This window comes from Achroia grisella, unplaced genomic scaffold, assembly GCF_030625045.1.
Source record: "Achroia grisella isolate CSIRO2021 unplaced genomic scaffold, CSIRO_AGI_Agris_v1 utg853, whole genome shotgun sequence".
Classification (NCBI taxonomy): Eukaryota; Metazoa; Arthropoda; class Insecta; order Lepidoptera; family Pyralidae; genus Achroia; species Achroia grisella.
The window spans coordinates 408,494-434,148 of NW_026713043.1; the positions used below are offsets into that span (position 1 = coordinate 408,494).

The window sequence follows — 25,655 nt, forward strand, 5'->3', positions numbered from 1 at the left end:
TAATGTCAAATGTGAATTAGTATATAAATATTTGATGTAATATTTCTTGAAAATAGTCAAGTCCCTGTAAATTGGAACTACAAATTAAAAAGTAAGTACAAAATAGTATATCAGGTACTACTTAAGTACACTGTCACATTTTCTCTTAAACATAATATCATCATTTTGGCTTCGTTACGTTATTAAGTCTATTTAAAATTTTACTAAAAAATAATTGACTAGTGAGTTGTAATCAAAATGGTGAATTCATTCCTAGCTTTGTTCCAAAGTCTAACCTGGCCCGTCTTTGGTTGCGGACGTCGGCTCTGGAAAAGAGAAAATATACAATTATACATTCTGAAACTTAAATCTATATGACGGGTAATTGAATATAAAAACATAATGCCGTTTAAACTCGTAGTTTGTAGTAATGGTAATTCATTTACTCGCACACAATTACAATAGTAACTTTACTATTTTCACATTCTACGTAAATTTATTATATTCATCTATAATCGTATATATATACGATTTTATAAAATGCACATCATTTTAATATATTGCGAAATATTATGCCCGATCATCTTATTAATATTATAAATGTGAAAGTATATTTTTATGGATAGATGTTTGATACTCTTTCACGCAAAAAGTACTGAACGGATTTTGCTGAAACTTTACAGTAATATAGCTTATACATCAGAATAATACAGGCTATAATATCAAGCGGGCGAAGCCGCGGGCACAGCTTGTACATTATAATGCCGATCATTTCAGATACGCGGCTCTAAACAAACTATTTTATAGAATATAAAGTATAAAAACACATAATTGCTACTTATAACATAACTGTACAATCCTACCTCTTAACCTAATCTTGCAAGTAGATTTTGTAAAAAGACGCCTGCTCCCCTGGCTCACCTTTGAGTCACCAAGCAGCTTTGTAAACTGTGTTTCGGTTGAGGGTGAGATTAGGGAGTGAAATTACAGGATAAGAGAAGACATGAAAAAATGTGACTATTCAAAAGTGCTTATATTAAGTTTATTTGAATAAAGATTATTTCATGACATCTTAGTCTTCAGGAATAACTGGTATCACGCATATTGCTAGCAAGCAAGACCTCCATAAGGTCCCCCGTGGAAACCATCGTAAAATACTGGTGAATTCGCCATAATGGGCTACCTGATCTGATTTCGTGGTCATCTCTTTCTTTCGATCTCCACATGTGGCCTGCTAATATGTATATACTGGCGTTAGCGCCATTGCTCCATTATATCTAAAGTATTTATAAATTGTTTTAATGTTTTATTGCCTTATAAAAAATATAAAGAAATATACATACTTGATCTCTTGCCATTTGATGAATTCGTTTAGCACAAAAATAAGCAGCAGAGAGGCGCCGTATCCAATCGCTAGCGGCCAGGGCACGTGGTACTGTAACTCGCACACTTGCCAATTCTCACAGTACCCATATTTGTTACTGAGCATTATCACACTGAAAATACTCTGCAGTAGTATTCTAAAAAATAGATTATTGTTTTATATAAAACGTATTGTTGTATTGATAGGAATCAGTGGAAGAAGAGGACATTTTGCGCCGACCCCAAATAATAGGATAAAGACGAAGCAATGACAATGTATTAATGTTTATGCATGTGTGAAGTGAATACAAAGTTTTGACTCAGGGAGGGAAGGATTATTAACAGTTTTAATTATACTTAAATAAATATCCATTAAAGATAATTTAAGGAAACTTTGAGTGCATAAGTCGTTACGCAATAAACTACTATTTAATTTACCATTTTGAATATCATCAATTTGAGGTACCATCCAAAATCAACTCTGTGATTATAGAAACATTAGCTGAGAAAATAAGTTTATTTTGTAAATATAGTAGTTATTGTAGACGCTCTATAGACATCGGGTCTATAGTGCGGATGAATAAAACAAACAATTAATATTAACGATGGACTACTGATGACGACTCTTATTAATATTATTAGATGCAACTGTAATAGATATTTATTTTAAGTTGTATTCACATAACTATGTATAGGGCAACACTATATCAAGTATGTCAGTCAGTCACTCAATCGTTCATCAGTCTTAAGAAATGTAGACCATGAGTAACACGTGATATATTAGAAAACTAATCTTATTTAATAAAAACTATTATCACAGCAATCACAAATTATCATGATAAAATAACAATCATAACGGTATATGTTTACAATGCCTCTTATAATAAAAAAAAAATATACTTACAAGATAACAACGCTTCCTGACCATACTTTGTTCGTCCAAAAACTTCTTTGCCAAATGGATGATTGTCGATGTACAAATGACAATGATATCACAACTGTAAACAAAAGTTTCTCGTTCAAATTATAAGGAAATATAAATTAACAAAAAAGGGCCGTTCATTACAAAATAAACAAGCCTATCACCGTCATTAGCCAACGTCAGTTGATTTTGATGAATAACTGCGAGCAGAACGTGCGCATTCACTGAGGCCGTAAAGAAATAAAAAAAAAACTTTAAATAACTCACTTAAATTCAAGATAATCAACGCGAGCGCAATATGCTGAGCGAGATAGAACCCATTGTAGAAGTCGTCGTTTTCGTCGACGTCGATTGAACACGCTGGATATTTGCTAGCAGAATGTGCGAAGGCCGTCAAGAAATTAAAAAAAAAAACTTTTAAATACTCACTCAAATGCAACGTAATCAACGCGAGCGTGATATGTTGCGCGAGATAGAATCCATCGTAGAAGTCGTCGCCCCAGCCGTGCCAGCTGCGCTGTGTGAGGTCAATCGTTGGCTCCGGCTCCACATTGACCGGGTATACGATCCAGCACGACGTTGCGTTGGTCACGGTGGCTATTTGCTCGCAGAACGTGCGCAGCGTGAACCCGTACAGCACAAGAATGGATATAGCAGACGGCAGGAACTTGCAGGCGTAACACCAGAACACAAATACTGCCATCTGTCGGTAGAAGATATTTCTTAACTATTGCTGTTGGCTGTAGCTAGCCTTTACAACTTCAAAAGGTTCAAACAACGGCTTAGGCTGTAATTCCTTTTAAATATGGCAGGGGATCGATCTAAGGTGTTGCTAATAAGGTGAGTTTGTTACCTCTTGGCTTTGTTGACGAGAAAATACTGCTCAAATATGATATCTGACTACACTAGATCAATATCAAATTTTACCACAATTTCCTCCTATATATTATCTTTCTATGTCTTCTCTCTATGTAAATAAAACGAAGTCGGGATAATTACTCCTTTTAGAACTCAAGAACGACTGGACCGGTTTTAAAGATTTCTTATAGGCTCCCCAAGTTATTACAAACTGAGATGCAAGCCATGGAGTAGTATCGTAATCCTATTAGATTACGATGACGTTAAATTTACCTACTATGCTAATAAATGTTACGTTTTACGTGTTAGCACTGTTCTTGTGCCCGTAAAACTAAATGAATCTATGTAGTTACAAGTGATTGAAATGTTCTAGAAAATATGGATGCGTATTTTCATATAAATTTATAGTGATTCGGGTTCGGTACCTGCGCCGTCATGTGAAGGTGTGGGCGGGTGGCGGCGCGCTGCATCACCGCCGCGTCCAGCGGAGCGAACGACAGCGTCGCGGACAACAGCGGCACGCACACCGCGCCGCACCACGCCGCGCCGCCCGCACTCACCAGCAGCGGCAGGAACGCGGCCAGAGACCCCACCTACACACACGAGCGTACTACAGCGGCAGGAACGCGGCCAGAGACCCCACCTACACACACGAGCGTACTACAGCGGCAGGAACAGAGACCCCACCTACACACACGAGCGTACTACAGCAGGACGGCCCACCTACACACACGAGCGTACTACAGCGGCAGGAACGCGGCCAGAGACCCCACCTACACACACGAGCGTACTACAGCGGCAGGAACGCGGCCAGAGACCCCACCTACACACAGGAGCGTACTACAACGTCAGGAACGCGGCCAGAGACCCCACCTACACACACGAGCGTACTACAGCGGCAGGAACGCGGCCAGAGACCCCACCTACACACACGAGCGTACTACAGCGGCAGGAACGCGGCAGAGACCCCACCTACACACACGAGCGTACTACAGCGGCAGGAACGCGGCCAGAGAACGCACCTACACACACGAGCGTACTACAGCGGCAGGAACGCGGCCAGAGACCCCACCTACACACACGAGCGTACTACAACGTCAGGAACGCGGCCAGAGACCCCACCTACACACACGAGCGTACTACAGCGGCAGGAACGCGGCTAGAGACCCCACCTACACACACGAGCGTACTACAGCGGCACGCACATCACTCCGCATTCCAACAAATTGTGCACATGCTAAACTTTAATCTTATGACATCTCCTTAACATCTTTATGGCAAATAGAGGTTTATGTCGGCATGTGAGAACTTCATCGAGGCAATACTAGTTCCTCAAAGATAACAGTTCCATACCAGAAATATATATTACCTGGAGTAGAGCAATGAAGCAGGAGCTGCAAAGCCAGAACTGTGTGCTGTTCCATAGACACATCATAAAGTGGCGTGACATCGTGATCAGCGTGAACAGAGACACGTCGGCGTCACGCGTCATCTGTACATATAATAAACAATTAGTAAATAAAACCAACAAAAATATAAGACGAAATAAGCTTTTATGTAAGTTTTTAAGTATATAGTCTTTTGAAAATAGGCTAGTTTTTGTTTAATTTCGCTATTATTACCATGAATGAGCCTACAAATATTCTGTGCAGAAACTTACCAGTAGCGGTTATCAGGTTTCCACACTGAGAATTTGTGGTCTTAAACAATGCTAATGGTAGCGTAATTAAACAAAATATGAATTCATTTAGTAATATAATAGTCATTACCGCGTCCTCTCTGTTAAAATGAAAATATTATATCTATTTTCAAAGTCAAAACAATTTATTAATAGGGTATCGTTTGTAAATATAAATAAAATTATTTAAAAGAGCAACACGCAAGTTTCTTGCTCGTTCTTCTTGCGATGAGACAGCTTTCCGAATGAGCGGTAGATTAAAAAAATGTAATGACTATTCAAAAGTGCTTCAATGTAAGTTTATTTGAATAAATGATTTTCTATTCTAATAATAAACTCTAACATTACAGATAAACTATCGCTAGCGCACAAAGTAATCAAGGACTTGATACAAATTGCAAGTTGGACACTTATTACCTTTTTACTGCAGTAGTTTGTAAAAGGTTGGTTTTGCCATTTGTTCTGTAACTTCAGGTGCAGCGTGCAAATTATTATTATGTAAATTAATTTATTTAAATATAATTAATTGTATTACTACATCCTGTCGCAGTTAGAAATGTTTATGAAGAGATTCAGTATATTGTTTTAAGTGACAGTCAGTTAGTTTGCCATTATGACTAATTGTAAACTAGCTGATTGGTGATGGTGACAGTATTACATATATTTATTATGTCACAAATAGTTTACTGCATGGTATGCATATTAATTAAAATTTAATTAGATATGAAATTGGTTTTTATTAATTATTATCATTATTAATAATCATAACTTATTTCCAATAAACACAACAAGCTTTTTTTTATACTATTAAAAATCATTCTTCCGTACTAGTTGAATAACTGTTACAGGCAAGGTAACAGTTATTCAACTAGTACGGAACCACCATAGAATAGAATAGAATAGAATAAAGACGTCACTTACCGATAAAGAGCAAGGTATGGAGTTGAGAGAGCGCGCCAAATCAATGGGCCCTATAAATTTCTCAGGGACTTGATATGGCGGCATCTTTTGGCACAACACTGGATACAGTGGTTCAACTGCTATGCTGAAACACGTTCATTCATTCATTCATAATTTAAGAGCTACGCTCTTGTCGTACGTAATAAGTAAAAATGAAATGAATCTTATATACAGGTGTTTGTTACAATAGGCTATAAAATAAATGTAATGTTTAAATAGCAAACAGTAAAAAGGATAAGTAACTGGCCTCCTAGATAGGTTAATCTATAACCTGTGATTAGGATTGTCAGCCCCAGTTCTCTTGGTAAAAATGTTTCATATATATATATATATATATATATATATATATATATATATTAACTAGCTGCGCTCGCGGTTTCGCCCGCTTTAAATTTCAATGTAAAATATAGCCTATGTGTTATTCTGATGCATAAGCTATATTACTGTAAAGTTACATCAAAATCCGTTCAGTAGTTTTTGCGTGAAAGAGTAACAAACATCCATGCTTACTTTCGCATTTATAATATTAATTAAATCTACCTAATTTAACATAGGTTTTAATTTCTAATGAGTATCGTTACATACATCATCAATTTAAAGTTAAGTTGCGTCATATAATATTTCACCCTATCATTCCCCTTCAAAATATGACCTATGTCATATTTTGAAGGAATTGTAAAGTCATGGGTAGAAATTAGTATAAAATAAATAATACCTGGCATCCGCCTGCATAAATATTTCCATATTTAAACAGTTGGCAGCTGATCCCATGACGCAGACCACTTCGCCGTAATCCTGTTATTATAATAAAATATAATGTAAATAAAGTATGCTTACAAATAACATATATGCATGTTCAAAGTAATTAAAAACAACTTTCTTATGAACAGCAACGCACGGGCGTCATATGATAAGTCCGTAGTGCTGTTCAGGTATTTGGGCGACAGTTACCACTGGTGGTAATACTATAAGTCCATTACAAGTATACACAATTATGTAAACAATATGTGAATAGTTGAAATTTGGCCACCAACATGCTGCCCACCTTCATGAAGAAGGACTACTGTCCAAAAGGCCACCCCCTTGGCCCCTTGGCCTTTGTATCGGCGCTACCTTGGCAGATTGTGATATAATTTGATGGGTATGATTGTTTGTATCGGTATGGGTGTATTCTATGTATATTATTTATGCATTAACAAAACATATGTATCTAAGTAACTATATATCTTTCAATTGTCTTGTATTCATAACATAAGCTCTGCTTAACTTAGGACTCGATAGCGCCTGTTAATTGTTCAGGGATATTTGTATATTATCATGTATCTACAAAAAAATCTAAGTATAGGTATCAACGGTGTATGTATGACGGTACAAGTACATACTTGCATGATCTGCACCATGAGCTGCACGGAGCTGGCCGTGCAGTCGGTGAATAGTGACACCAGCAGAGGCACGTTGTCCACTTGTTCGATGTGGGGTCGAATGTTCTCGATGCCGCGCGGCAACTTTGCCTGGACAATTGATAAATTTTAGCGTCATGGCCCGCCTCCACACTGCAAAATCTTCGATTTTTTCGGTTTTTCTGTACTATAATATGTATCTATAAACGATATTGAAACTTTCAAAGAGCTTATTCCTTCTTAAAAAGCGGTAAGGCACTTGCAATTTGACGGCCGGTCGGTACGGTACGGTCTAGTGGTTTAGCACACATTATTACTTCCGATAGTTGTAGGTTCGATTTCTCCCACGGAACAAACTTTTATATTTCGGAGTATAATTGTTTGTATCGGTATATACGAAAAAAATATATATATCTTTGTATTTGCATCAGTTATCTACTACCCATAACACAAGCTTTAGCTACCTTAATTTGGGTCTAGATGGCGCTGTATGAATTGTCCTGTGATCTTTATTATTATTATTATAATTCGCCTGCAGTTGCGGGTACTCTTGGGACGCAGTAATCACTTACCATACTAGGTAAAAATAAACATAAATAATAATAGTAATTTTTCAAAAATAAACACATATACCAGTGTATGTATGCATATAAAAAAATATATTACCCAAATTATCACTATCAGACAGGTTGTTTGCAATTCTAATAAAAAAAAACTTACTCTATTGCTCATATCGAAGTTGACGGGTGCTGAGTGGTCGGTGGAGTCTGTGAGACAGGAGAGTGAGCGGCACGCGTCCACCGGCGACTCCGCACCCTCGTCGTCGTCCAGCAACGAGTCAGAGGACGGGTGACTGGTTGGTATACTGCCGCGCTGAAGCAACCGCACATAACGATGTTAATGATGTTCAAATTCAAAATATCTTTTTTTTTTCTTTTTGTGGCTCGGCACGTTGGTGCATTTGCCAAAAACAAAATTAAGGAAACTTGTTTACGAATTAAATATATTTAGGATACGACATTATTCATGTAGGCCTATTATAAACTCTTACGATATGTCAAATTTACCGTCAGTTCGGAATTATTTCGAGATGAGAACTGACAAGAAAAGCTTTTTAAAAGTCAAACCACATCAAACTACGCTGTTTCAAGGTTATTTAATCATATTACAAACTACATAAACAAATAGTTGACATAACATTGAAACAGCGCAGTGTGATGTGATTTGACTTTCAAAAATTATTGCTTTTAGAATTTAGTATTGCTCAAAATTAATACGTTCATTGTAAGTTGGAATAATTATTAAATTTTTAATGTTATCACTCATTAATAAAGCAAATAGAAGTTATTTAAAATATCAGTTCAAAGTTACGTCGATCATTGATCCCGACCTGTCAGAAACGCAAAATCTGAGCGACTGGACTGCAGGTATAGCCCTGTATATAATGCAAAAACTTAAAACAATACAGTTTGTGAAAATATATAAAGATTATCTCTATACCTTGAGGCCGCTGTGCGTAGTTATGGAATGGCGGGCCTTTTTGATTTCGTTGTCAAACTTGACGGTGGTGTGTTCCAGATTGATGGCGCCGGGCGCCGACAACGACAACGACTTGCTCGTAGTCATGTTGTTGCTAACATTACATATAAAACATTATAACAATATAACAACACTTATTTTTAAACTTACACGTTTAGTGTACATTATTAACATAGTTAAATGGGTTTTAACATTAATTTTATGGTAAATATGGGTATTAGTGCAACCTAGTCGAAAATTATAATAAAATAAGAATAAATTAGTAAGAATTGTAATGTCTAAAACTACTATATTATTATTATATATCTATAAATATGTGTGTAAATAAAATAGTAGTAAACCTGGAACTTAATATATTTAATAAAAAATAAACAAAAAGAAAAAAAGCCTAGTCATAACGTAGAGAGGTAAATACCTCTATTTATCATAAAATTATTCGTGTCACAATCCGTTTAACTATATTAATAATATAACAACAGTCACAAGCTCTCAAAGTATGTCAGTAGCACATTAGAGTGTAGTTTTTTTTAATAGAGTAGTAATATACATCGTATTTTTATTATTCTAATTCCAAACGATATTATTTAGGAAATATTAAATGAATGATCTTATGAATCCAAATTGCTTGTGTATATGTTGTGTTTGATACGAACGGCGATTAACTATTAATAATATAAATATGTTTAGGTCTTATTCCAAAACCAACTCTTTTTTTAATAAAATTTAAATAATTATTTCTATATAACTATTCATACGTATTAAAACTGTAATGTATAAAAACTATTATGGAGAACTTTTTGAACTTAATAGAACCATAAACAATGTTTGTTAGAATTTTTGCCTACTTGTCTGTGCATTTATTCGGGCTTATCCTAGAAACGACTTAACCGATTTGAGTGCGGTTTGCACCTATGTATTGCGGTAAACTTCAATTAAAATTGAGGGCTTGCTTTATTCCAATCAATTTATAAAATAATTAGTTATAAACTATTGCTGTTCCAAATACTATGGCACGCGGGTACGAATTCACGGGAACGTACTGCATGCTAACTGTAATTACTACTCTATTGTTTAAGTATATATCAAATAATGATATTATAATTATTAAAAGTCAATTATAATTTAATATATAATAGTGTGTTTGAGTTTTGTTTGTGTACAATAAATAAAGAAAGGACAAACTCAGTTTTAAAAATCGAATTATGTACCTCAAATATATTTCATGTACACACTTGTAATATTATTCAATCGATCATATTAAATTAATATATGTAATTCGAGATACACAATCGATTTTATAAAACAACAACATTTATATGAAGAACTGTTGATAACTAAAAATAATATCTAAAGTTTATATATGAAACTGTAAGATACTAAAAATATTTTACATTTTCATTACTAAATAATCAAGTCTGTCGAAGTACTAAGTGTCACTCTAACAATGTACTTTAATTTATAAAAGAACCAAGTCAAGTTATAAAATTAGTGAATACACTTGATAGAAAAGAAATCGAGCCATCGATAATAAATTATTTATATTAATTTTCATAATAATACCAAATCAATTAACTAAATGTTTTTTTTTTGTTATACACGAAAAGTGTTATTAGGCGAAACGCGAAGCGCGGAGCGATCTTAACATGTGACCTGGTGTGTAAACAACATACCGGTAACAAACCTAGATATACGTTTTAAACAATGATCAAATACTCATGTGATTTCATTTCTTTGCTACCAAGTGTAGTAACGTGCACGGTTTGTTTAACAAAAGCAGCCAACCACCTAAATCTAAAAACCTGAGCGTATGCACCTAACTGTAGTTTAAACTCTTAAGTTACATGCAGGTCTAATTTGAAAAATTCCAGTGTTACTACACTACAAAAAATAACCAGATATCTCCATTATTTTACACATTACATTGGTACGAATTAGTTCTAAATAAAGATATAAAAAAACTTTATTTACTACAACATAAGTGTTTGGGCGATTTTCAGATAAAACCTGGCAACACAATAACTGATGTGATACAGTGATTAGAGCTCATGAAAACTCTTGCTATATATAAAGCAAAACTATACCATATATTTTGTGTAATTGATCCATTTGTGATACTCCGCTCGATACAGCATGATGCGAGTGACAGAAATATAAATTAGGTACAAATCTTAGCTAGGTAGGTAAGTTATAGCTGGCAAGCACAATTCTTGAATTACTAGTTAATGAACTTTACGAAAATGAAACATTATATATACGAACGAAATATTAGCACAATGTAAACAAACAACAACAAATATGAATATTTTACTCTTGAATACAATAGAAATGCTATTGTAATTTCTAGTAAAATGTTTCAAAATAACGCACACCATGCTATAACGGGTGTAGTATATAACATATACATAAATTCTATATACCATACCTCAGTTTATGCTGTTAGCAATATGCAAGTGATGTGCCACAATCATAACACTTCAAGACGACACAGCAGTGAAACTAAAGACAATTACAACAAAAAAATGTTTTCAAACCGTGCATTGCAAATCAGAAATATACCAGCGTCAATCTCGAGTACATTAATGTAATTCACATTAAAATATTCTAATTAAAACAAAATTAATAGATAAAAACAAGAAATATATTAAATAGGCGCATAGTAATGCAATAACAGAACTATGGATTTCGTCGAATCATGCACAAACTCTTGACTGAATATATCTCCGTTTGCCGAATTAGTTGGACGGATCTTAACGTTTTAAGCGACAGAGTGATAGGAACAAACCTATAGTAAAAGCCGAGCGTAGGCGCGTCATATTTATGGATGTTTCTAGTGAGTTGCGAGGCCATGTTAGCGCGCTCCTTGCCGGCATTCGGAAGGGTTTGCGACGACAGCGGCGAACCACTCTTGCTGTCGACAACACGGGGCTTCAGTGGCGGTCGACAAGTGGTCACGCAATAAGAGAAAGACAGACAGAGAGAGAGACCTAATACGGCGCCATCATTACTTAATTTATTATATTATTTTGTTTACTTCCGCTAGAATTAGAATGTGTGACCACAAATATTCAGCGCGGAAACTTAATTACCTTTACGACCTTCCCTAATGGTGATCAAATTTCGTTACCGAGTCTACACCGATATTGCAATAGGTGTTTCGCCTCTGAATGAGGCATCATTATATAATGAATAGAGTTCGCGAGTTGAGCTTAGAAGGATAATGTTAACTTTGTTTGGTTGCCAAACACTTTCATGTACAGAGTACCAGTACTAGTGATTAATTACATAGAATTATTTTAAAATATTGATAATAATCAATCATCAATCAATGTTTATTCTGCTTGCTTTATTATACTATTGATAAAAAAATATAGACAACAACCACAAAGTATCATTGACAGTGCAGTGCCGTACCATAAGACAAGCACTGCTTCATTTGGAACTAGATGGCGCTGTGTAAATCGTCCGGAAATATTATTATTATTATAATGAATTGTAAAAAAATCTACTACACTATTAAGTACCAAACATTGAATAAATGATTTTCGAGAATCTAAATTTCAAAATTTTTATAATTATCATTGGGACCACTGTCAACTGCCACATCAGCCATCAGCTCAAACCTCGTTAGTTACAACTGACGATAAATATTTACTTCGATGAGTACCGAACCAATGTCAAACCATAGTCTGAATGGCGGCCCTTATTGTTGTTTAGACTTAAACCCTAAGAAGTGGAAAGAGATAGTATAACCACTAATCGAAATTACATATATATATAACTCAAACGCAATTATGAGTACAATTCAGTACTTGTTGAATAAAAACTTAAATATATATATTTTTCCTTTGTGTCACTTAAAATTACTTATTTTAAACGGGTACTAATACCTTCCCGCTTTTAAACGGCAATGTGCGGAACGAGTTCTATTACCTGCCCCGTTTATAAGTGGCAATCCTCGGAACGAGTAGGTACAAATACCTGCCCCGCTCATAATGTGTTATCTATATAAATGTTAAACACAAAGTTTAAAAATAAATATCTTGAAATTCGTGTGACTTTTTTTTAGTTACGCTTTAAATTGAAACTCTCTTTTAGAGATAAGTCCACCTTTGCTCACATGTTTGTATAACCATCTTTTTATTTTATAGTGTTACAAGTGAAATAAAGTATACTTATAAATGAGTAGTTAATAGATCATAACTAATAATACTGTCTATTAACAATTTGCGTTTAAGTTATATAACTAACATATAAACTATATAACACTGAGAAGTTAAACACACCGAATTACCAATAAATATTTAAATTAAAACAACGAGATTCTGTGTGGGTAACGTGACGGTGGTGTGTGCGTATTTATATGTATGTCACTCAATTAGTTACCAATGATTCATGACTTGTTAATTGTACCAATTGTTAAATTTATTAATTTTCATCGAGCACTTCTTACTTATGTCAAACTTTTTAACAATATAATATTTGTTATAGAGTTTGACACCTGTCAAAATTTGAAAATAGAAATATGTGTACCAAATAATTCTACTAATTTATGAACTGTAATAAGGTAAATTCAACTCGTATGAGACCCACTGTCTTCTATCTCGTTTATGCTCTAATTGAGGTAGCATGAACAACCACAGCGTTACGAGGGAAGGAGATTGTTAGTAATGTGGACTAATAACCTCATTGCTACCATTGTATCATGTCAGGTTGACCTCCGTGTAGTTCCCCCTGGAACCCATCGTGATAAATTCATGGTGAACTTACCACGATGGGCTAACTGACCTGACCTCATACTCATCTTATCATCTTCCACTGGTGCCCTGCCAGCGTAGTCCGTTAGCGCAGGAGGGTGTACCATTCTATTATCATCCATAAGAAATCACAAGATGAATTCAAATTTAAATTGAATTTTAATATATCTTTAACACTGTTTATTGGTCTCAATTATAAATTATCCTTTTAAATAATACTTCTTTAGGTGCGACAGTAGCTAAGATCAATCTATCTAATATATCGAGTAAAGATCAATCTATCTAATATATCGAGAATGTATTATAAAAAACCAATTAAAATGATGTGGATACCAAACTTAATGAGTAATCACCTGGCATTCTCGCCGCTCATGAGCGATATATGACAATTCCAGCCGGACTCTAAGCCCATCTTCTCGCTAAACACCCGCGAGCGTAGTTCATTTTCTTTACTGAAGTGCACAAATCTAATGCATGCGCGCTCCAGTCGTTCAATTAGCTCTACCATATCGCTTTGCGCCTGGTACTGCATTGTTACCATTCCTATAAATACCTGAAAGATGTATGATTGTAAGTTTTCCATATCACAGAGACCAATAAACAATTTAATGGTAATTCCTATACATATATTAATACAGGTTCATCTAGTAAATAAATCAATTTAGCAATAATACATCATTAAATATATGTTTCTCAAAATTTAGTTAGACTACAATTTGTACATACGAATTGTAGTCTAACTAAATTTTGAGAGTTTAAGTAAAAAGAGCTGTCCCATATTTTAAGACAAACTGGCGACAACTATTGCGACAGACAATAGGTATGTAATTATGACACTTATATGTAATTTTAAAAAGTAATTATAGATTCTAAAATTACATATAAGTGTCATGGAACTAAAGATTGTTATTTACAGGGTCTTTTTACATTTAGTATAATTTTTTGCCGACTGTACAATTAAAAAAAATAAACAAACAAGCGACCTACTTGGTTACACTGCATGTCAAAGTACCCTTCGGTGTTATTGACTTCTTCATCGGTCACTTCATTGAAAAGTAATGAATCTGTAATATATAGGACATTACTTTGTAGTAGCAATAAAATTAAACAAATATAAGATATAAGTGCTATCTACGCCCAAATAAAGAATTACGATACGGTTGGCAACACTATCGGAGTCAACACTCTATGACTCTGTGTAGCTCTCTATTGTCCTGTGTGATCTGTGACTTTAAACTAGTTAAATACTATGTACGTGTAAACTTTATACTTTTCTTTTTACAATAAAATAACTAAACACTACCATCGTTTCATTGTAAATGATCGTACAGGTCAGGAGCAAGCTGTCTTTGTATATAAAATTATATATGAATTTTTAAGCATTTTTCTTTTTATGTAACTGGAATAGAAATCAAGTCGATGGTCCACCTGTATGCGATAACCGTCGCCTACAAACATAAATAGAACTACGGACATCACGTTATCACGTGATACCCGCGATATCACTCATGTGTTGCCATTTCACAGAACTAAGATATCTTGCCACGTATCCTGTGATTACACTGCCTTATCTCCAGCTATCAACGAAATGATGGATGGATTATGTGAAAGATGATAAGAATAAAAGGAGAGTATGCTCAGATATGACGGCCGATAGAGATCAGTGGATGGGAACGAAATACTGTGCCGATCCCAAATAATGGGATACAGGCAAGGCAATGATGATCTCCAGCTATCAACTGAAACACATCTTATAAAATCTACACAGCTGTCTGATGCTACTGCATGTTAAATGAATAGTGGTTTGGTAGTAGTTTACGTTATTTGAATTGTTGTAAATGCAATGCTGTTGTTCTTCAATGGTAAGGTTAAAACTAATAATTACAAAAGATAACTGTGTAGAAAATTTCCTTTACACTGGGGTCGCAAAAATATAAGTTACAAAGTGACTTGCAGAATAAAAAAAAAGGTTAGATACCTCTCTCTACTCTGTACTCTCTCTGGACGTACTACTGGAAGTACTAATTACAATCAGATACGTGGCACTGATGGAGGATGATAGAATGAGAATAAATTCAGGTCAGTTATTGGTTATGATTTCGAGGGAGTCTGCGTGGGGTTGAGCTTGTGTAATATTAATAATATTCACACTCACTAATTAGTTAATAATGGTATGCCAAAATAACATGGAACGAAGCATTCTAAACATTAAACTTAGAGACAAAATCAAACTCACTAATATAAGAGAAAAAACCAAACTGACAGATGCAGTCAAAACCATTAAGAAACTTAAATGGAAGTGGACAGGACATGCAATAAGAAGTAATAAAGAGAAATGGACTAAGGATGTTATAGATTGGTATCCAAGAGATGATATAAGGGCAATGGCGGAATCAACATGGAAAAGGAAGGCATTGGACAGGGGACCCTGGAGTCTTTTGGAGGAGGCACAATGTGCTTTGTTAATTACTAACAACACTCCCCACCCCCCTCCTCCCATGCTTCCGTATTAAAGATATTCAGTTTCTCTAGTTTCAGCTTGGTACACCTTTAGTCTAGTATATGAGGTGCATTTAACATACCGGTGGAATGAAAGTGCAGGGCTGGTGCATCCGCCCACTGCTGCGAGAGTGGCGCGTACAGTTGACGGGTGTCCACAGGCAGTTCTAGGTACATACGCGCCAATGAAGGTGATATACTGCGCGTCAGTGGCCTGATATAAATATAATAAAAATGTTGTTATGTTCATATGTGCATATAATCAATATTAACTGTAGCGTATTTTTTTTTTTATAAAATTACAATTCAATGAACTGACTTGTAGGCGAAGGCAGTGCAGTAGGCTGTGAGTGAATTCCTCTGGTAGAAATCGATGATCTTCTTACGATCGGACGGCGAGATGGGTGTGAGATCACGTCCGTTCCAGTAGTCCACACAAGAGTCCAAGACTATGTCTGCAGTACCCTGTTATATATGTGCATAATGTGTAAGGTTTTTAACTACATTCTAATTAGGAATCTATTGACGCTAGTCTCTAAAGTATTTTATAAGGTTAAAATATTTAATTTGAACAAATTGCTACTTATACAATCATTGGAATTCATTAGTATGCTTGTTTGTATTGGTCTGCTTGTTTTCTATGATTAGAAAAAAAAAATCTGTCAATTGTTTAGTACACAGTAGAAGTTCTTCTTAAAACACACTTGACGCGGGCTACTATTTACAATCTCTACCTCTACAAGTCGGGGAAAGTAGAATGTTAGTAATATCAGGTTGACCTCTACGCAGTCCACCTGGAAACTATCGTAATAAATTCCTGGTGAATACTAACTGACCTGGCCTCATGCTTATCTTGTCATCCTCCATTGGTGCCCTACCAGTCTAATCCGTCACCGCAAGGAGGAGGCCATTCTATTATCATTCATAAAAAAACATCTCTCCTAGTCTATGGTAAAGTTCAACTCTTATGTAGTGATGTAATCTAACTTATCTGGAATTAAAAATGTTGCATTATTGATCGATATAAATACCTGCGACAGCATCTGTAGCTGGTGGCGTGCGTCCTGCACTAGTACAGCCAACATATGCGGTAGCGGCACCTTCACACGCGTACTCAATTGTAGCGAGCGTACGAACCGCGTCTCGCGCCGGATCGTCTCCGCTTGCTGAGAAATATTATAGAATAGAATAGAAAATTTTAATAAATAGAGATGTCTTATGTTTATAAATTAATAATTATTAACAAAAAGAACAAGACATCTATAAGGATCAATTTACGAGAAGATTCTCTAACAGCGACGGGACTTTTACCATATCTGTTCATACTTTTCAACTGATTGCAAGACAAACCTTGGATAAAACTATCTGGGCTCCCTTTTTTTTTTTGCTCAGTTCGTAACTTTAAATAAGTAATATACTAAATTATTTAAAAGAGCAAAACGCAAGTTTCTTGCTTGTTCTTGTGATGAGCACTCTCACGATGAGCTTAAAAAATAACTATGTCTACTCAAAAGTGCTTAAATATAAGTTAATTTAAATAAACAATTTTCTATGTATTTTGCAATTGAACAAATAAATAATATAAATATTACCAGTCTTCTAAATATCGGCAGACACTCTTGTACAGTGTAGTTGTCAGCGACAGCGTCAGTGAATCCAATCTGCTTAGCCAGCTCGCAGAGGCATCGTCGATTTGTCACTGGCACCAAGTCTTCACTATAATGACATATACACCTTAAGTATCATAATTTACTTTATATATATTCTGTATTTAACAGATAATAAAATAATTAATTTATAGACAATGAGAGCAAAGGTGGATTTATCCCTAGAAGAGATCTCTTCCAGTCAGCCCAAACCAGTCGCACGGGTAGTAATGAGAGGGTAATAATTGGCGGAGAAAATAAATACAAAGTCAAAAACTACCAATTAAGAATTGTAAAATCTAAAACAAAAGTAATATACATACACATAAATATAAAATAAATACTTAACATACACAAACTTTCATAATATTCGTGTCTATTAAAAACGCGAGTATAATAATATAAGAAAGATAATAAATAACCTGTGCAGTGCCTCCGCGGTGAGATGCGCGCAGAAGTGGGCGTAGGTGTGCCTGGGTGCGGGCGCGCACGTGTTGAGCAGCGCCGCCAGCCCGAGCGGCTTCAGCCGCGCCAGGTGCTGCCGCCAGCGCTGGTCGTCGAACTCCACGCAGAACGGCGCGTTCTGGTCGTGCGTCAGGTCCAGCACCTGCCATCAGGGACACCAACTTCTTAGGGACCATCCATTAATCACGTGAGAACGTTGAGAGGGGGGGGGGGAGGGGTTTGACAAAAATCACGAAATATGTCAAGGGGTGAGGGGGCGTCTAGTAGACTAGAATAGAAAATCATTTATTCAAATAAACTTAATTTCAACATTTTTGAATAGTCAACATTTTTTTAAATCTACCGCTTATTCGGAAAGCTGTCTCATCACAAGAAGAATAAGCAAGAAACTTGTGTGTTGCTCTTTTAAACAATCCTTGTAAGTTCACATTTTACAAGTCGAAACGTGTGAATACAAACTACCAACCAGCACTAATTTATTTAGGCTCAAATATAAAAACACAATAAGATTAAAACAGTCGTAGTGATAAGAGCAGACCAGTCACTACAAGCAGCACTCGTTCACGAGTATGATGGATGAGCCAGCCATCATTGCGCTCGACCATATTTTAGGGAGCCCAATGACCCGGCCCACCACGCCGCCACATGTCTGAACATTTTAGTGAGCATGACTACTCATTCCACTCGACCACGTCACAGCTACAAAGTAAGTAAAGTAAGACATCACGTGTATTTATTTTATGCCAATCAAAAATCTGCAACCATTTTGTCTAGACATTTTTAACATGGTCCTTAATTTCAGAATAAAATAAGATTATACTTTATACCTGTATTTAAAAATATTCTAAAAATTTTTAGATTTTTTGTAGATACTAAAAATACACATGATGTTGGGTGGCGGTGGGGTGTAGGGGATAGTTAGGGGGGGGGTTTAAAAATGCTTAAAAAAAGATCACGTGATTAATGGATAGCCCCTTATCATTCCATCGAGTTAAAAAAAGGTATGACTACTGGGCCCAGAGAGCAACTTCTCAGTATACTAATGTTTTTTAAATCTATGGAGATAAAAAAACAATAATTACGACTTATTTCTTTTAAAATCTATGGATTGCTGAGAAGTTTATGCTTAGCATGTCATCAATTAAAAAAAAAATATGAGTACTGGAACGAGAGTGCAACTTCTTAGTATAATAATACTTATGTTTTTTAATCTATAGAGCTATAAAAAATATATTCCGTTTGACTACTAAAACGTGCCTAATTATAAGTTTATTTGAATAAAAAAAAAAATTTTATAATCAGGTGTTTTTATTGTTTTTGCTCTTTAATAATTACTAGCTATCCCGCGCAACATTATTTTTACTTTGACATTTATCATTAAATTTACATAAATTATATATTAATATAATGATGATAAATTTAGGTATACAGTAAATAAATGTTGTAAATTATGAATTGAATAGACAAATTACCTCAACAATAGTAGATGGATCTGAAGGTTGTTTGCTCTCCGCTGGCTGTTCCAGCGTCGTCTGACTCTGACGACCCATTGAACCGACTAAACTTGTTTTGCTTGAATTGTGTGAGGAGGGACTCGAATTACGAAGAAAAAATACTTTCTCCGCTGTCGGATTTGGCCAAGACAATATGCCTTTTTTGTCAACGCAGCAAAGAGCCTATAAATTAATGTATTATTATATGGTATTAAAAGTGTAAGAGTACCAACAGTATCCTAGACAACATTGGAGGCAGACTGGACTGTTTATACGTGAACCATCACTGATCACAGACTGATTAGACACAATCCAAGCAGAACTTGTATTACGGGTACTAGATAACTGATAGATATACTTAAATACATTTTATTTGTAAATGTAGAAAACACTCAGATCAATATAAACATTTGCATAATTAATACAAATATTTATTTATAATCAAACCCACTACATAGGTATTAAGACGATGTGCTAAACTGCTAGACCAGCGAGGTCATCCATATGTGTGTGGTATTAATAATATTGTAAACATGTACAATATTTATTTGATAAGAATACCAGGTGAGTAACTTGTCAGTTCTTCTCATCTCGAAATCATTCCGAACTGACGCTAGATTTGACATATCATAGGAGTCTGTAATAAACCTACATGAATAAAGATATTTTAAATTAGAATTTGAACATGAGTGTATTAATGATTAGGAATCAAATAATTAGAGTAATCAAATTATTACCGATAACGATCCTAACACGTGTACAATGTTAGCAGTTCTTGACACCATATCTTCTTTACCAGCAAGAATATTTACAAAAGTCTTCCCTAAGGATTTGAGGCTCTCCGGCTTCAGATTGGACTCGCTGAGTGCCTGAATAAGCGGGTCGCTGGCGTCCTCCGATATCGAACAGGACTTTGGACGGATATATTTCTGACGTGTTTCGGAGAGAAGTTTAAATCTGTTGATAAAATCATCAGTCATTAATTTTTCTAAAATGGAGTGGTTTGGTAAGTAGAAACAGTATAAGAAATATTGAAGGAGAAATACTATTCATGGTGGTATAATGTTAAAATATTTTTGCAAATATAGGCTAATTTTGGTCAGCAAATTGATAAAAAAAAACTAACGACAAATTATTAATAAAATATATTTCAATAATTTTACCATAAGTATATCGCGTATCTATAGTATAGAACAGAACAGGATCAGAACAACCTGCAGCTAAATCATACGCGAGTCTAAGGAATATTTATGGTTCTCTATAAATGTACCCGACTTCCCTTTTCATACTTTACATTTTTTATGATTATTAAAGAATAGAATAGAATTGCAACGACATATTACGATTGCAACGATACTCTGGAGGAAACAATTTGTTTGTGTTGTAAATGTAAAGTAAAAAGTTTTAAATACGTATTTAATTGCGGCTCGCGAAAAATTTAAATTAGAAAAATATTTCGAATTATTAAGGACCTCGGCCACCCCTGGTATAGTTAGAATATAACAATATAATAATTAGATTAAATTTAATCTTCATATTATCTGATTTAATCATGTAGCTAGCAAATAAACATATAATTGGTGTATAGTGCACAAGAATTAATTACCTAGCCATACCGTAGCAGTTGAGAGTGACCCAAGCAATAGGGAAGATGATTTGTAGCAGTGGCAATGAAGCGGCTATGGTCTGCAGGAAATAGATTTCGGTCCAGTGGGTGACACCCGGCAAGTGGTACACGTGACGTACGAAGCTAGCCACCACCACCATGGATATCACCAGTGGTAGTACTATCCCTTCCATTATTTTTACTGTACACTGCAATAATAAACACATATAAATTGTAAAAAGTCAATGTATAATCTATTGTATTAGTGCTCTCCACACGCTCAACGGCTGGACCGTTCCACTGCAATAATAATCAGACATAGATAATAAAACATCATTGTATGTGGGTACCTAAGTCTCACCTATTTTGTTGTATTTAGGACTCTATTAGAGCTCTTTACACGTCCAACAGCTAGACTGTTACTCGCTATAATAACCAACACAGTAAAAAGGCATCGTACGTTGGTACCTCAGTCTCATCTATTGTATTGTATTTTGGACTCTATTAGCGCTTGATACGTTTAGAGCCGAGACTACTAAAGTAACCAGCCAAGCTCCTCCAAGAAGCGAAGAAGCCTCCTGGTGCTTTCACAGTATTCTCAGTCTTATCTATTTTAGCCTCGAAGCAGTTTGCTTTGTATACTTTGTAATATAGGTTGTAGAGTTTAATTAGCCAGTGAAATTACAGGATAAGAAGTATGACATCTTAGTCCTCTGGAATAAGATGCATATGATGTCCATGGTGCCGTTCATGTATATACACGAACAATACCACAACTATAATAGCTTTTTTGTAAATCCAGTTACATTATGATGATAAAGTTTGTTTAAAAAATGTTTCGTTAATTGACGGCCTCGGTAGTCATAGCGGTTTAATATACCGCTTTACTTCTGATGGTCGCGGGTTCGACCTTAACTTAGAACTTTGGTCCTGTGTGAATCTTCCGAGGATATTATTATTACTAAGTTTAGTGAAAATAACCAAAGAAATATAAAATTTAATATGAATAGTATAACAAAGAGTCAATATAATCAAAGAGAGAGTCTCAAACTGCAAATACAGAAAATAATGTACGTACCAAATATCTTTGTTTCTCAAACACTGTAACAGGTCGGGTGGTTGCCTGTTCCAATGCTAGTTTCAAGTTTTTCAAATAGGGTGTCTCACACATACGATATGCTTTGTTTTGATGAGGCGTGCGTATTTTTGGCGTATTTAAACTTTCCTTTTGCTGCAAGTAATATTATTTTAAAATAATTTAACATACACAGTGTAATCTCATGTGAAGTGAATAATTTCTTTTCTCATTTACCTTCACACATGAGAACAAAATCTATGTTTATAATATTATTTACAATTAATAAAATTATTTTACAAAGGAAATGAAAATACCTGTGAACCAGGCTGGAAAATCTGTCCAAAGAAAAGTTCCGGGTCATCTGGCTGCAGACCTTGGCAGTGTCCTGGCACCTCCTGGCCTGGCCTTAGGACAATGACGTCATCTTTGACCAGAAGTGCCCATGGTAGATTCACAATGGTTGCTGTGTATAAAAATCTATATTATTTTATCTATATATAATAATATAAAATATAAATATGATTTTAAATAAATTATTTTTATGAATACCGAATTCCTAAAAATATTTTTTTTAAAATCATATTTATAGTTTCGGTTCGGAAAGTAGAGTATTTGAGTACAAATCTATAATAAGTAGGTACATACATATAAGAGTTTATCAGTTATATTTTTTTGTTCTACTAATCTTCGGTCCACCAGTAAAACTACCAGTGTAATCACACTGGTAGGACCGGTGGAAAACTCAACAAGTGGTAAAACCCTTTTTAAATTTGATAGTAAAATTTTTGAGTAAGATGATAGGCTATTATAGCAGAATACAAATTTTAGGATCAATAAGAACAAAAGAAAAAAACGGAGAGAACAAAAAAGAAATGGGGGCGCAGTGGAAGGCTAGAGCCGCTGACATTTAATTTAAATTAAATGGTGCCTGATTCCGCAGACTAGTACTTCCCATATTATAGAAACTGATAATATAATTTACATTCGTATTTTCTTTTATTACCATCTCGATATGTCCACTGCAGTATCACACACGGTGAGAACGGAGCACATAAATGAGGATAATGTTCTTGGTCCCATTTTGAATTCTCTATAGCTTCATCTAGTGTTTCTGTAAAAAAATATTTATCTACGTTATCTAGCCGGAAAGTGGCGCAATTTCATATCTATATAGCTTTGTTGTTAGTATACATAGGATAAACACAAAAAGTAGTTTCTAAAATTAGCACATACAAACATGAAGATGAACATACAAAACTTCAAACAATCATTCTGATTTATATTACATTGATAGAGTTAAAAAATAATAGTTTCTCTCTTGTGCCAGACACACAGACAGCAATCACTTACATTTTTATTGTTTGTATATTTTGATTTCCAGAACTTTAACAAAAATAGGCCTAATTAAAAGAGCAAATAAAAGATAATACCACTTGGTACCATAACATTTTTAGGACACTAAACCAATTAGTGATTTTCACAATCTTATTAATATAATAAATGTAAAAGTTTGTAAGTTTGGATAGAAGTTTGTTACTCTTTCACACAAAAACTACTCAACAGATTTTTTTTAAACTTTACAGTGATTCAGCTTATTAGGCTATAAATTTCATACGGGTGAAACCTCGGGCACAGCTAGTAATATAATAATAATCTCAGGACAACTCACACAACACTATTTAGACCCATGTTAAGCTAGCTAAAGCTTGTATTATGGATAATAAACAAGTGATATAAATACATAGATGTTTTTTTAATAAATACATACATATTATACATTGAAACACCCAGACCGATACAAACAATCATAATCATGAATACAAATGTTTGTGCTGTGTGAGGAATCGAACCTGCGACTATTGGAAGTAAGGCGGTGTGCCAAACCGCTACACCACCAAGGTCATCATATAATAATATTGAACAATAAATATTGGAGTTGTTAATAATATTAGAATTACTAATTTTTTAAGTTTTTACATTTGATTACTTATGATGGTATCATAAAAAATATGATAGAAAAGCAATCTTACCTAATACTTTTTTAACTCTGTGTGGTATCTCATTTGTATGTAGATATTCTTCATTATATGCTACCAAAAAGTTTATAACCAATATGATGAAGAGATACAATGCCTCCCACAATAAATAACTATGAGCTTGTACTGATTCACCCACGAAATATGTCAATATGAGGAAAAGTATAAAGATCAGTGTTATAGTGTAGGCTACTCCTGATAGCAGCACCTTCTCTGATGAAAATGATATCACATTTCGTATAAGTGTATACCTAAAAAAATATTTTGAAATAAATACAAAAGAACATATGTACCATTTTATACAGCAGATCTACATCTAGATTATTATTATATATGCTACAGAATTTAAAAAAATTACAATCTCGCTGCTATGGAAAATTAATTATTGTTGTGTACAATTGTAATATTAATGAAGTGGAAATAATAGGATTTAACAATTTGCATAACATTCACTCATATATATATTCTGATATTTCTTTTAACATTTACTTGATGAAATAATTAAGTTACTTTGAACATTCATGATTTAAAGTAATTTAAATATTGTAGTATTTAATATTACATATAATAGAAATCTGTTTTTATTCTATTGATGAATATTTGAGTTATTTTAAATCATTAATGTTTGAAGCTACCTATTTTTAACACACTTATTTTATTGTATATCACCCTACAACTTGTACTACACTACAATTGTAAATTTCTATTGCCATACAATAGGCATACATTTCTGGTGTATTAGAGTTGCATATAAAAATATTTAAATTCTTTTTTCTGATTTTTATAGGTACACAAAAATTTTTGTATAATAAAATTCTGATTATTTATATACAAATATTTCATTATACACTTTTTCGTAGGAAAGATTTTATTGTCAGGATTGTGTAATGTTCCTAAATACTCTATTCGAATTGTTACTTATTCTAGGATTTATTCAGAATTAAGCAGTACATAAATTTTAATAAATGTTTATAAATAAATAATATTCATAGTAACCTGACCGATTTTTTTGTTTATGTTCTTCTAGCACAACACGTATGTCATTGCGTAATTTTATTAATGCAGCTTTAGTAGAATATCCTAAAATCTGTTGTTTCTCATCCATTTCTTCAAATATCGGACATTGAAGTCATGATTTTAAATTATTTTTGTTATATATATTACAATCATAACAAATTTTTGCACAGAATCACAGGTCAGGAAGATCTCAAATTTGTCATTTTTGTCAACGACATTCACGGACACAGACTATGTCATGGAAGCAGGGTTGCTAACTGTAATAATTAATAAGTGATTAGATAAATAATATTGCATGTCTCTTATTTAGTAGCTCATAAAAAATATTTAGTATTAGTAACAAGGACGTTTTGAAGATTGTCA

At 34.3% G+C, this 25,655-nt stretch overlaps 1 protein-coding gene across 3 annotated transcripts; it reads right to left on the bottom strand.

Moving 5' to 3' along the window:
- Positions 1-25,504, bottom strand: LOC131852549 (transmembrane protein 94). Of its 3 annotated transcripts, XM_059203229.1 has the most exons (27): positions 25,277-25,504; positions 24,270-24,526; positions 23,243-23,350; positions 22,554-22,702; positions 22,240-22,392; positions 21,162-21,370; positions 20,293-20,512; positions 19,535-19,738; positions 18,020-18,204; positions 17,544-17,667; positions 16,983-17,117; positions 16,271-16,416; positions 16,035-16,165; positions 14,440-14,516; positions 13,806-14,005; positions 11,481-11,606; positions 8,660-8,792; positions 7,880-8,032; positions 7,142-7,270; positions 6,475-6,554; positions 5,721-5,844; positions 4,491-4,613; positions 3,547-3,714; positions 2,693-2,966; positions 2,246-2,339; positions 1,323-1,499; positions 1-305 (listed from the first exon to the last, which is right to left on the bottom strand). In XM_059203229.1, the coding sequence occupies exons 1-27, from the start codon at positions 25,378-25,380 to the stop codon at positions 233-235; spliced, it is 4,056 nt and encodes a 1,351-aa protein (XP_059059212.1). In that variant the 5' UTR covers positions 25,381-25,504; the 3' UTR covers positions 1-232. The 3 variants fall into 3 exon arrangements, 2 of the variants coding, with proteins under 2 accessions (XP_059059212.1, XP_059059213.1); XM_059203230.1 differs by lacking the exon at positions 11,481-11,606 and having other exon boundaries at positions 2-305; XR_009357942.1 differs by lacking the exons at positions 1-305; positions 1,323-1,499; positions 2,246-2,339; positions 2,693-2,966 and adding an exon at positions 3,845-4,193 and having other exon boundaries at positions 3,710-3,764.
- Positions 25,505-25,655: the final 151 nt, after the last annotated feature.